The 14691-nt window shown below is 35.3% G+C and overlaps 1 protein-coding gene across 15 annotated transcripts in view; it reads left to right on the top strand.

The window, feature by feature from the left end:
* MEF2A (myocyte enhancer factor 2A) overlaps positions 1 to 14691 on the top strand; it is a 169113-nt gene that overhangs the window by 145288 nt on the left and 9134 nt on the right. For 11 of the 15 annotated variants that reach the window (XM_055555864.1, XM_055555863.1, XM_055555865.1 and 8 more), the window contains 2 exons: positions 10716 to 10739; positions 14440 to 14566. In XM_055555864.1, coding sequence (XP_055411839.1) covers positions 10716 to 10739; positions 14440 to 14566 — 151 coding nt within the window. The remainder of the gene's footprint in view (positions 1 to 10715; positions 10740 to 14439; positions 14567 to 14691) is intronic. The other 4 variants (XM_055555867.1, XM_055555866.1, XM_055555861.1 and 1 more) reach the window with 1 other exon arrangement.

Here is a 14691-nt window from a genome sequence, read left to right as displayed (position 1 = left end):
TTTAGTCACTGCCTCCTACGCAGTGTTACAAAAATCTGTCCATAGAATTACCCAAACTGTAATGTAAAGAGAAGAGTCAAAAGAAAACAAAAAAACAAAGCAATACCTCCTCTCAACCTAGAATTCTGTACCCAGCAAAAATATCTTTCAAGATATGAAAAAAAAATAAAAACTTTTTCAAACAAAAATGTGGGAATTTATTGCCGAGAGACATACATACTCTACAAAAAATATTAAAGGATGTCCTTTGGAAGAAGGAATATGCTACCAGAAAATTCTTGGGTCTGTACAATAAATAAAAATAAAGAATGGAAATGGAATAAATGAAGATTAAAAATAAAGTTAATTTTGTCTTCCATTTTATAAATTTCAATTTTAGAACAGTTTTAAATTTATATAAAGATTGCAAAGATAGTACAGAAAGTTCCCATATGCTTCACACTCAGTTTCTCCTGTTACTAACAGATTAATATTACAGCTAATGAGTCAATGTTGATAAACTGTTATAAAGTCCATTTATACATTGTTTTAAAGTCCAGAGTATTCAAATACTCTTAGTTTTTAACCTTATGTCTTTTTCTGTTCTGGAATCTAATCCAGGATACCGTATTGAATAGTAGTATGTCTAGTAGTAGTAGACATAGTAGTCATGTCTTTTTAGGTTCTTCTTGTCTTTGAAATTTATCTACGACTTTACTTACTTTAGTGACCTTGACAATTCTGAGGAGTACTGGTCAGATATGCTGTAAAATGTTCCTCAGTTGGAGTGTTTCTGATGTTTTCCTCATGGTTAGGCTGGTGTTACACATTTGAGGGAGGAGGAAGGTCATGGAACTAATGTGCCCTTTTCATCACATTATATCAAGGGTACATACTATTTCCATGACTGCTGATCACTTTGATAACCTTGCTGGTGTATGGTGTAGTATTTCACTTGCTACTCTTTTCCCCCTTCCCATACTGCCCTCTTTGTAAGGAACTTACTGTGTGAGGCCCACATATAAGGAATGGAGGTTATATTCCACCTCTTTTAGGACAGATTATACATTATTTGGAGTTGTTCTACACAGGTCACTTATTGTTCTCTGTCATTTAATCATTTATTTATATTAATATGAACTCACGTACATTGATTTTATACTTTGGGTTGTAGTAGTACTAAACTTTGTTAATGTATGATTCTACCAGTGCTGGTTTATTCTGTTGCTCAAATTGTTCCAGCTTTAGCTATTGAGGACTATTCACTTGGTTCCTGTCCCCTTTTATATACTCTTGTTGTTTTGGGGTTTTTTTTAGCGGGGGTAAAGGTAGGGGAGTTACTGTTTTATTTTCTGGTTACTTTGGAATGCTTCAGGATCATCTTGTGTATTTTCTGCTCCAGTTCTACAATCAGGCATTTCTCTGAGGAACCTTGGCCTGTTTTTGGAGAATGTTATTAGAAACCAAGATCTGGCTGTTTTCCCTCTTCTTACTTGCTTCAAAAGATAGTTGACTCTCTAAAGCAAAAGTAGTGGCAGTGACTTTTGTGTTTACAGCACATGTAGAAATAAAATATATTAATCTTAAGTTGGTGAAAAAGTAATTGTGGTTTTTGGATCACGAATTTTATATCATTATAACTAGGCTCAAACATATCTTTATTAATCAAAAGAGGAATCATTATAATCAACACATTTTTCCCAACAAGAAATAAGTTTATTTATTCCTATAGCATAAAAACCCATACTTTGGAATTCAGCGAACTCTTAGAAAGCATTTTCTGCCTCCTGCTGGTTGTGGAAGCATTTTCTCTGCAAGAAGTTGTCAGGATGCTTGAAGAAGTGGTAGTTGGTTGGCAAGAGGTCAGGTAAATATGGTGGATGAGGCAAAACTTTGTAGCCCTATTCATTCAACTTTTGAAGTATTAATTGTGCAATGTGTGGTCAGACGTTGTCATGGAAAAGAATTGGGCCCATTCTGTTGACCAATTTCAGCTGTAGGCATTGCAGTTTTTGATGCATCTCATTGATTTGCTGAACATACTTCTCACATGTAATGGTTTCATCAGCATTCAGAAAACCATAGTGGATAAGACAGGCAGCAAACCACCAGTGACTGTGATCTTTTTTTGGTACAAGTTTGGCTTTGGGAAGTGCTTTGGAGCTTCTTCTCAGTCTAACCACTGAACTGGTCATTGCTGGTTGTCGTATAAAATCCACTTTTTGTCATACATCACAATCCCATCAAGCAATGATTCATCATTGTTGCATAGAATAAAAGAAGATGACACTTCAAAATGACAGTTTCTTTTATTTTTCAGTCAGCTCCTGTGGCACCCACTTATTGAGCTTTTACACCTTTCCAGTTTGCTTAAATGCCAACCGACTGTACAATGGTCAGTGTTGAATTCTTTGGCAACTTCGGCTGTAGTTGTAAGAGGTTCAGCTGTGATGATCCTCTCACTTGGTCATTGTCAGTTTCTGATGGCTGGCCAGTGTGCTCGTCATCTTCAAGGCTTTCTCTCCTTTGCAAAACTTGTTCAACTACCACTGCCCTGTATGTTTGTTAACAGTTCCTGGGCCAGATGCGTTGTTGATACTGCAAGTTGTCTCTGCTGCTTTACAATCCATTTTAAACTTGAATAAGAAAATGGCTCGAATTTGCTTTTTGTCTAACATCATTTCACTAGTCTAAAATAAATATAAACAGCAAGTAGTAAGTTATTATGGAGGAGGAAGTGGCAACCCACTCCGGTATTCTTGCCTGGAGAATTCCATGGACAGAGGAGCCTGGCAGGCTCCATGAGGTCACAAAGAATCGAACACGACTGTGATTAACATACACACAAAGTAAGTCATTAGCAAAAAAATAAAGTGAGAATTGTACATTAAAATGATGTGTGACATAACCACATTTACTTAAGAATGTATTCCAATATCAAACAGCAGAGTTCAATAGTGCGAAACCACAATTACTTATCAACCTAACATGATAACAGAGCGGAGAATTAGAAATATACTTTTATAGGTCTTTACACATGATGAAGTATACATTTGAAGTTTAACTCAAATTAACTGAAAGCAGATTTTGTAAACCCAAGTAAAACTGCAGGAAATAAAAAGAGGTATAAATGATAAGGCAATAGAGATAAAATGGAAATACAAAATATGCTTCAATATCCCAAGAAATGGGAGAAAGGGCAAAAAATAAAGAACAGATGGAGCAAATGAAATATAGCTAACAAGATTGTAGATTTTAATCCAACTATACAAATAAACATGGTAATAAACATCAGTTAAAAGACAAAATGTCAGATTGGTTTTTTAAAAAAAATAAAAAGGTCATACTATATAATATCTATAAGGACTCTACTTTAAATATAAAGACATAGGTAAAAAGATGGAGGAAAATATACTATGCAAACATTAGCCAAAAGAAAGCGAGTACAGCCATAATAAGTTCAAACAATGTAGACTTCACAATAAGAAATATTATCTAGGATAAAGAATTTTGATACATGGCAAAACCAATACAATATTGTAAAGTTAAAAAAATAAAATAAATTAAAAAAAGGATAAAGAATATTTGCTGACAAATGTTTGCCAACAAAGGTCTGTCTACCAAAGCTATGGTTTTTCCAGTAGTCATGTATCGATGTGCAAATTGGGCCATAAAGAAAGCTGAGCACCAAAGAGTTGATGCTTTTGAACTGTGGTATTGGAGAAGACTCTTGAGAGTCCCTTGGACTCATATTGGACTGCAAAGAGATCAAACCAGTCAATCCTAAAGGAAATCAGTCCTGAATTATTCATTGGAAGGACTGATGCTGAAGCTGAAACTCTAGTACTTTGGCCACCTGATGCAAAGAACTGACTCATTTGAAAAGACCTTGATGCTGGGAAAGACTGAAGGCAGGAGGAGAAGAAGATGACAGGAGTTGAGATGGTTGGATGGCATCACCGACTCGATGGACGTGAGTTCGAGCAAGCTCCGGGAGTTTGTGATGGACAGGGAAGCCTAGTGTGCTACAGTCTATGGGGTCACAAAGAGTTGGACATGCCTGAGCGACTGAACTGAACTGAACTGAAAGAAGAATATTACATATTCCAAGAAATATCTTTAATGTGTATGCACCTAACAGGAAACATTCAAAATACAGAAAACAAAGATGATACAACTAAAAAGTAGAAGAGAAAAATCCATAATTATAGTTGGAATATTCAACACTCTTCTCTCAGTAGTTGATAGAACAAGTAGGCAGAAAATTCAGTTAAGGATCTGGGTGACTGAGAAATATTTAACCAGCCCGATAAGAGACATTTATAGAACCCTTCACTTTGCATAGCAGAACATAAATTTTTTCTTTAGTGCATTTGCAACATGCAGCAGGGTATCCAGTGTCATAAAACCTCAGCAAATTTCAAAGAATTGAAATCATATGGATTACAGTCTCTGACCGTAATAAAATCAATAACAGAAAGACAACAGGAAAACCTCCACATATAGAGATTAAAGAACATGTTTTTAAATAGCTCATGAGGCAAGAGAAATTTTGAAATCTATAGCATATCAGAATTTTGAAGACCAACTAGGAGGAGTTTTGAGAGGGGAAATTAATAGCATTTATATTAGAAAAGAGGAAGGTCCCAAATCAGTAAGCTTTTACTTTAGGAGAGAAAAAAGAGCAAACTTAACCGAAAGGAACCAGAAGAAAAGGAAAAAATGAGCAGAAATTAATGAAACTTAAAGTAGAGAAAAGGAGTCAGACCAAAGGCTGATTCTAAGTTTATCACTATAATTTACCATGTTAAAAGAATTCCACTTTTATTCATAATAAAAAGAAGTTTCACCAAACTAGGAGAAGAAAGGAACTTTTTTAACCTAATGAAGACTGTTTTCAGAAATTCTGCAACTAATATACTTAATAAGGGGAAACTTCAGTCTTTAGTAAAATAATATTAGAAACTAGACAGTGATGTTTTATTCTCACCACTCATATTCAACATTATACTGGAAGTCCTAGATGAGGCAGTAAGGCAAAAAAATCAAATGCATAGCATACATACTGGGAAGGAAGAAATTAAACATTCATAGAAGATATAATATGTAGAAAAGCATAAAGAACCTACCAAAAAATCTTCCAGTGGAAGTTTCATGTTGGAGTATGAAATTTTAAAATATCATTTAAACATTACTCAAAAAATACCTACAAATCTAACCATATGATTTTCACGCTAAAACTATGAAAGATTGTTGAAAGAAACCAAAGAGCCAAATAACGTTGTTTTCAGTTGCTAAGTTGTGTCCAGCTCTTTTGTGACCCCATGGACTATTGCCAGCCAGGCTCCTCTGTCCATGTGATTTTCTAGGCAAGAATATCGAGGTTGGTAGCCATTTCCTATCCAGGGGATTTTCCCAACCTAAAAGGATCAAACCCACATCATCTGCATTGAAGGCAGATTCCTTACCACTGAGCCACCAGGGAAACCTATGTCAAGACGTTATTCCTTCCTAAATTGGTTGGAAGATTAAACACAACCCTGGTTTACATCACAGCACAGATTTTTGTAGGTATCAGCAAGCGAATTTTAAGAATGTGTGGAAAGGCAAAGGAACTACAATAGCCAGTACAATTTTGAAGAGAACAAGATAGACTAACATTTCCTGGTTTCAAGACATAGTATAAAAGCTACAGTAGTGAATGTGTGGGGGACTTCTCTGGTGGTCTGGTGGCTAAGACTCTATGTTTCCAATGCAGGGAGCCTGGGTTCAATCCCTGGTCAGGGAACTAGATCCCATATGCTGCAACTAAGACCTGGCATAGCCAAATAAATAAATATTTTTTAAAAGACTGTGTGGTACTGGCAAAAAGATGAGCACCATAGGTCAAAGAGAGCCCAGAAAATATATTCAGTTGGTGTTTTACAAAGGTAGTAAGGCGGTTCAGTGGAGTAAGGACAGTCAGTACAACTAACGGTGCTGCAGCAGTTTAACGTCAGTATACAAAAACAGAACCTCAAAGTGTAATTCATACCTTGTACAAAAGTTAACTCAAAATGTATTATAGATCCAAATATAAGACACAAAACTGTGACACTTTAGAAGAAAACATTAGAGAATTACACCAAAAGCATAGTCCATAAAAAATGGATATATAGCTATTTATCAAAGTTTAAGATTCACTCCATGAAAAGGCCCTGTTCAGAGAATAAAAAATCAGTCTACAGATTAGGAGAGAATATTTACAAAATCAGCGATCTAGTAGAAGATTTGTATCCAGAATGATACAACTGCATACCTGGTAAGAGTGGCTAAAATTACAAAAACAAAACCAAAAAAACTATAAGTGCCAAGTTCTGGCAATGATGCAGAACAAAAGGAATTCTCATGTATTCCTACTTAGAATGCAAAAGAGTAGGGCCGCTTCAGAAAGCAGTTTGGCAACTTCTTATAAAGTTAAATATGTATTTGTCATACAACCGAACAGTCTTGCTTCTAGAGAATTTACTCAAGTGAATTGAAAACCATGCTTACACAGAAACTGTGTTTTTCACTAATTTCCCCCAAAGAAAACAACAGAAATAACCTTCCAGCAGCTGAATGCATATACACACTCTGGTACATCTGCAGAAAGGAATATTGCTTAGCAATTAAAAAAAAAAAAAAGGATGAATTTAATTCATGACAGTATAAATGAATCTTAAATGAATTTTGCTAATTGAAAGAAGCCAAATCCAAAAGATATGATTACATTTATATTTCATTCTGGAAAATGGAGAACAGATACGTAGTTGCCAGGGGTAGGGAGAGAAGTTGACTACAAAAGGAGTAGTGTAGGGAATGTTTGAGGGGATGTGATACTGTATTGTTGGATACATGAATCTATGCTTTTGATAAAACCTACAAAACTATACAATACAGAGTGATTTTTTTTTTTAACTATATGCAGTTAAAAAAATCTACCAGGATTCCAGGGGAACCCAAGATGAAATACATGAATAATTATTAAAAATGAGTGATATAATATGGAAGGGGATGAACTGGTCTAAATAACTTTGCTATCGCTCAAGATGGTAAATTTGTTAAACACACACAGACACACACACCCTTAAATAAGTGAATACTATACATTGTAGATAAAGCCAGGTTTTTTGAGAAATAAAGTTTCAGTTAAGCAAGGTGAATGGGAAGGTTATAATGAACCCTATTTTCCTGGATTTATATTGGAGGTTTCGGTATAAATGTATTTTTTTAAACATATATACAGATAGATACAAAAGTATAGATGTATGTACACATGAATTCGAATACATCTGATATTTCCTCGCTCTGACTGCTGAGTCTTAAATCAGTGACACCTGGAAACCGAGCACCTAGACCTCAGGTCCTAGTTTCTAAACACTATTTTCCAATGACAGGAATCAAGCCTCCTTGCAGAAGTGATCAGTTGTAGAGCTAGGGCCAGGAAAATACACATTGATCCAGAGGGGCCAGCAGATAAGGAAATACATGTCAAGTCACAGGAACCAACCTTTCAGAGGAGCTCCCAATGGCCAGATCTAGAATAATTTAAACAATAAAATAAATAATAATATTATTGGATTATAACACAAAGAATAAAAAATAGACTGTTACTTAGTGACTGAATAAATAAATGGAGAAGGGACAGCTCTTAGAGAGGAATTGTAATCAATGCATGTAGAAAGTCTTGCTTACAAGAAATGGGGGACAGAAAGGCCTCTGTGCCTGGGAGCCCAACAGGGCCCTACTCGGTTTCAGACTCTTCACAAAAATTAACTCAAAATGGATCGCAGACCAAAATTTTTAAATGTGAAACTCTAATATTCTTAGACAATAATAAATGAGAAAACCTAAATGACCTTGGGTATGGTGATGCATTTTTGGATATAACACTATAGGCATGATCCACAAAATAAACAACAATGATATACTCCTACATGCATGTTAGAATGGCCAAAATCTGAAACAGTGAGAACACTAAATGCTGGTGAGTTTGTGGAACAATAGGAACTGTCACAAATTGCTGGTGGGAATGCCAAATGGTAAGCCACTTTGGAAGACAGGTAACGTCTTACAAAACTGCTGCTGCTGCTGCTGCTGCTGCTAAATGGCTTCAGTTGTGTCCAACTCTGTGCAGCCCCACAGACGGCAGCCCACCAGGCTCCTCTGTACCTGGGATTCTCCAGGCAAGAATACTGGAGTGGGTTGTCACTTCCTTCTCCAGTGCACGCATGCATGCTAAGTCGCTTCAGTCATGACCGACTCTGCAGCAGCCCACCAGGCTCCTCTGTCCACGGGATTCTTTAGGCAAGAATATTGGAGTGGGTTGCCATTTCCTTCTCCACTTACAAAACTAAGCATACTTTTACCATATGATCCAGTAATCACACTCCTTGGTATTTACCTGCATAAAAACTTGCACGTGGATGTTTATAGCAGCTTTATTCATAATTGTCAAAACTTGGAAGCAACCAGGATGTCCTTCAGTGGGTAACTGGATAAACTGTGGTACATCCAGACAATGGAGTACTTTTCAGTGCTAAAAGAAATAAGTGATTGAGCCATAAAAAGAAATGGAGGAAAACTAAATATGGGTTACTAAGTGAAAGAAGCCAATCTGAAAAGGCTACATACTGCATGATTCCAACTATATATGACATTCTGGAAAAGGCAAAACTTTTCTTTTTTTTAGTAAAAAGATCAGGGGTTGGAGAAAGGGAGGGATGAATAGGCAAAGCACGGAGCATTTTAGTGCAGTGAAACACTCTGATATTATAATGATTGATACATTTGAACAAACCCATAGAATTATGCAACACCAAGAATGAACCCTAATGTAAACTAGGGATGTTGGGTGATAATGGTAACAAATGTACCACTTTGGTAATGGGGAAAGCTATGTATATGTGAGTTTATGGAAAATCTCTGTATGCCCCTCAGTTTTGCTGTCAGCCTAAACTGCTCAAAAAATAAAGGTTTAAAGAAAAAAAAATAATATTATTGCATTATAACACAAAGAATTAAAAAATAATGAGATTGTTACTTAATGATTGAATAAATAAATGTAGAAGGGACAGCTCTTCGTTAGAGAAGAATTCTAATCAATGCCTGTAGAAAGAATGAGCGAAATGGCAAATCACCATTATAACACGACAGTGCAGACCTTGAAGGCAAGGTCAATGGATGAGTACTAAAGTTAGCAAAAAGGAGAAACAGGATATTTAATAAATATTAAGGAGAAACAGCATATTTAATAAATCTCAGAATGTCACTCCCCAAATAATCGTTGATTATAAAAAGAAAAATAGTGATTTTTATAGTGGAGAATCCTAGTCATTTGGTTCGTCTTTCAGGAACTGGATGTGGAATACTGCCACTATCCTTCAGAAATAAAAACTATAGGAAGTTTCATTTAAGGCATAGAAATATGTTTATAAGAATTGTAATAAACTGCAAAATTGATGGACAAACTACAAGTTTGACATTTAGCAGCTTGTCAGTTATCTTGGTCTTTTTTAAGAGTTCATGAAGCATCTCTGTGGAATTCTAAAATCTGCCCCAGAAACTATCAGTATTTACACTGTTATCCATGTAGTTTAAAGTGAAAAATGAATACACACACACCTATAGTATTTTGTTGTGTCTTAACAGTTGGAGATGGGTGAAGATATGTATAACAAAACAGTTGAAGAGGATTTTGCCACTTTTGAAACAGCAGTTTATAGGCCAGGTAGTTATTTTTCAGAGTCAGTGATGAGCCTCACTCCTCTTTCACACTGTTGTCTGCAGATAAACCTGCTTTCAGATTGGGACTTCATGGATCACTGATGCTTATAAAGATACCTTTTGCAGATTGGCAGAGAAGCTTGACTTAACTCAAGTAAAATAATTTTTAAAAACTAGTTGGATTATTCTAGCATATTAATATTTTTATATGTGTAGAAAGAAAAGGAGCAATATGTTTCATTCATCTCTTTTCTGTATGATTTATCAGTTCATTTCTCCTCTCATTTTCTTTATGTGGCTTTTCTCCATTGAAATTATTATACTCATTTGAAAATTATATTTGCAAATATATAAATTTGTAAAACTGTTATACTTATTAACAAATATTTGAGTTCTTATTGTTTCATAATACTGTGTTAGTTACTGTGGGAAAAAAGAAAACAAAATAATTTCTGCCCACCACAGAATTTAATTAAGATAAATGTACTTGTGTAACCAGGTAGGGTAGGGATGGGAAGATTTAGATGTAAGTATTGGCCAAATTCCGGGAGATGGTGAAGGACAGGAAGCCTGACGTGCTGCAGTTCATGGAGTCACAAAGAGTTGGGCACAACTCAGCATCTGAACAAACAAAAACAAAAAAATAGTGTTAGCGTTCTCCAGATTCCAAACAGAAACTAGTTTCACGATTAGGAAATCCTTTTATATGTTATCCCAGCATGGCATAAGAACAGAACAAACTGGGGTAGGAGGGTCTTTAAATCCTGGCCCTAGAGAATTTAAAAGAATCTTTCCTGTCTTTTGAAGTCAGCTACAGGTACAGAGACAATAAATAATGTATATTTGTACTCACTGCCTATATAATCATTCTCTTTAGATTTCCAAACAACTCATAGTGTTCAGATAACATGTTTTTCTAAAGAAGTATTTTATATTCAAGTACCAACAGTCTTAGTAACTCTCTTATTCCTCTTATGTGCTGAGTGCAGTCGGAGGAAGAGGAATTGGAGTTGGTGAGTGTGGGTTTCTACTTGAATGGAATTGAAAAAGATATGGAAAGTACTAATTCTTTTCAATGTTTTTATCTGAGTAATGTTCCCTTTGTTACACAAATTTTTTTTTTCTTGCTGTTAAATACTGTCCAAACATTTTGAATAACTGAACCAAGCACTGGTACTGCAGAATGTGGTTTTTCTACTTATAATTATATATCTTGACCTGTTTTATTTGTTCTGGAAACTTTGAAATAGAGCCTTTATAAACAATAGCTGCCCATGATCATAAGACATGTTAAAGAATTTTTTAAGGAAAGATATAAAATACCTTATATAGTTCCCCAAATTATTAATATATTTTTAGAAAATGACTTCACCCTCACAGTTCCTCAGATTGTAACACACTGTCTTGTGTTGTTTCTCTTTCTTTCAAAAAGATTACATCATTTTTGGTGAGGTCACCTTTTTCACAGAGTTAGAATTATTTCATCCTGCATGAGACAATCTGAACCACAAGGGGGTTCCCTGTTTATTAAAACGAATGTCTTTAATTGAACATACACAAACTTCCTTTTTTTCTATCAGAAGATACTCTGTCCTTAATAGTAGCTGTTACTTTTTTTCAAAAACAAATGATTTCTATTGGCTTTTCTTCTAGAAAATAAATTTGACTAAAAATAACTTTCAGTTGCTCTTTCTATGGGAACTAAAACTCAAACCTCACAGAACTGATCTTCTGATTTCGAAGTCAGCTGCTAATTAGGTGACTTTAAGGGAACTAAAGACTTGAAAATGTTTAGTTTTTAGCATGGGCAGGGGTTTAGATTGCATGAAAGCATGGGGGAAAGGCATCTGTTCGTTTTACATTTTATTATTACATATATTTGCATGCTGGTGTGTTTTGCACAATTTGTTTCTTTTCAAATAAGGTTGTGCTCTGTCCTTAAAATTAAAGATTCTTCTTTAACTTTGTGATCACTCTCACAGTTTTGGATGTGGTTTCACATTGGATAACTAAAATACACTGAAAGTGATGAAAGTGAAAGTCGTGTCTGACTCTTTGCGACCCCAAAGCCTATACAGTCCATGGAAATCTCTTGGCCATGGAATTCTTGTGGTGTTGGATTATATCATGTGCAGATTTTAAGTATCTTTTAGGCAAATACTTTACTTACTGATGCAATAATGATTAGCAAATGATAGTTTAAGATTAAATAATGTGTCTTAGATTAAATCTCACTATTTATACCCTTAAGAAGTTAATCATGAATGCTTCCTTGTGAATTTATGAATTATCTAGCAGTATATTGCCCTCTAGTGGCTGTGGAAATCAGTGCCATTGAGATTATGAGCCTTGATGGGTAGAACCAATATATTGGAGTGTCACTGTTTTACAGACACACACACCACCACCACCCCATCTTGAGGTCACATTAGGAGACTGCCGTGGAGGTGAAGGTAGGGCATGGATAGAGCCAGGCTAGACCATGTCATACTGTTTTTCACCTAGTATTTGACTCTTGAAGTTTCAGTGACAAAATTTGTGAGAACAGATCTCTGTTCTCTCAAAGTAGATCTCTGTCTCAAAAATGCACTACAATTTTTAACTTGATGCTGAGACAAAAAAGTATACCTAGTTGTTATATGTTGACTTTTACATTCCTTAAAGTATACCCTCAATTACAAAATCTCAAAAGGTAAATTTCTAAGTATTTGAAGACTGTAAAATCTAGCACATAAAAATATTTTTGACTAAGAAACAAACATTTAACCAGAAACTGTAAATAGTCATTGATATTCTCTAAAACTTAAGTTAATTCAAATTCTAAAACTTAATTAAAATGCAGAGTTCTGTGTGTCAGAACCAAATCACAATCAGAGACACAATCTGTTAGAATCTAGAAAGTTGTTCAAATTGGCTTGAGCTCTAGAATAGAATCATGAGTGGCTCTGACCCAAAGTGAGTGCCCTGGAACCTACACTAAAGGCCCATTTAGAGCCAGGCTATAGAGATGCCTTTATAAGTCTTGCAATTCTAGAACAACTCTCCTTTCTGACAGCTCCAAGGGAATAGCTATGGATCAGAAGGAATAACTATATTTACCTTCAAAAAAAAAAGCCAGTTATGTAGAAATCTTGGGCCAGAGAGTATCTTAGAACAATTTAAGGATATATCTTACATTTCCGAAGTACTTAATTTATCAAAGCACTTCTTACTGTTGCCTTGCTAGATTCTCACAGTAGTACTGCAAAGCAGCAGTGCAGCGATCACCGTCTTCTCTGCTTTACAACCAAAGAGATTTGGAGAGGGTGAAGGATTTTTCCAGTGCTCAGGAATTAGTGAATCTGGGACAAGAATCAGGCCAGTATAGCCTGAGTGGTCTTTCTAATATCCTCTAACTTAAGATTGGATAGAAAATACAAACTAAAAAGAAATAAAACGAGATATGAAATATCTAGATCTAACCAAAGGTCTTCAATCTGATTACCATTTGAAATAGTGATAGAGAAAACTGAATGACATCCTGACTTTCTGTAATCTCAAGGTCACTGAATTATACTTTGATATGGCTTAGTCCCCCTAAATGTCAGTTACCAGGCTGTAATTTCTTCATTTAGAAAAAAACCCTGGAGTTACGCTTTAGCCTTGTATTCTAACCGCATGAAACTTGGAGTCTCGCTTTCGCTGATTCTCAGTTTTAGAACGTGTTCGCTTGAGGCAGTGTTGTGAGAAACTGCTCTTTCATACCTATACCCTTAGAGAATGGTGACTGTCTTAAACTGACTTGGTTATTCTGTAGTTCATTTTGTTTCACTCCCACTGTAGATGGGATGCTATGTAGATGCTGTCGGTCAGCAAGCATTTACCATTGGTCATCCACAGCCCTATCAGAAGTATTATATTTTATTTAAAAGTTCTCTACTCAAAGCTTCTCCATTCATAAGCGTCTGAAGAAGGGATACATGGCTGAGTCTGCCATTAAAAAACAGGTCAATGTTGGATGATGGGAGAGGCTCTGCATGTACAGGGTCAGGGAGTATATGGTAAATCTCTGTACCTTTTCATCAATTTTTATGTGAACCTAAAACTGCTCTTTAAAAAAATCTTAATAAAAATGTATATCTAAATACATACACATATACATATTTGTGTGTGTGTTAACTGCAGGATCTCAGGGAAGGAAATATGAATACAAGCTGCAGTTTAGTAAGCTATGACTTAAAACCCTGTTAATTTGTAAATCCAGCAAATAGAAGTAGTTTTGAACTCTTTTGGACTCTCATGGACTTATAATCTATATATACACAGATAACCTTGCTATCCTCAGGTATTTAAAATCTACACATATCTTACTTTGGTAGGGTAGTCTGGCAGTCTTTATAAGGGGCATCAAGTCCTCATTTATGTTAACATATAAGTGTTATCAGCCCTAATGCAAGTTTTCTATTTTAAGGATGTATCTCTGACATCAATAAACTCTCTGAAAAAGGCACTAGGAGAAAATGAATGATTAATGTAAAATACATCCCTTAAAATTAAATATTTAGTTATTCTCATTAGTATTTTTAAAGTTTTCACATAATCACTTGCTTCAGGGAATGATGTTCACATCATAAAACTGTGAAAAATGTCACTTTTAAATTGAATGTTCTATTTTAAATATTAAGCTTAAATATAAATACTCATAGAATAACACTTTTTTCTACTCTCTCACAGAATACCCAAAGGATAAGCAGTTCTCAAGCCACTCAACCCCTAGCTACCCCAGTGGTGTCTGTGACAACTCCAAGCCTGCCTCCGCAGGGCCTGGTGTACTCAGCAATGCCGACCGCCTACAACACAGGTGAGCCTGCCCTGTTGCCTTTTGTGGGTTTTTTTTTATTTGTTTTGTTTCAGTGTGTACTTTTGTGATTTTTTAAAAAATATATTTATTGAAATTATTTCAAGTTTCTTAGATTCACAGTTGGA

Source organism: Bubalus kerabau, chromosome 19 (assembly GCF_029407905.1).
Source record: "Bubalus kerabau isolate K-KA32 ecotype Philippines breed swamp buffalo chromosome 19, PCC_UOA_SB_1v2, whole genome shotgun sequence".
In the NCBI taxonomy this organism is placed as follows: domain Eukaryota; kingdom Metazoa; phylum Chordata; class Mammalia; order Artiodactyla; family Bovidae; genus Bubalus; species Bubalus kerabau.
Note: the sequence above shows the minus strand (reverse complement) of the source record. Positions and strands in the feature narration are given on the sequence as shown.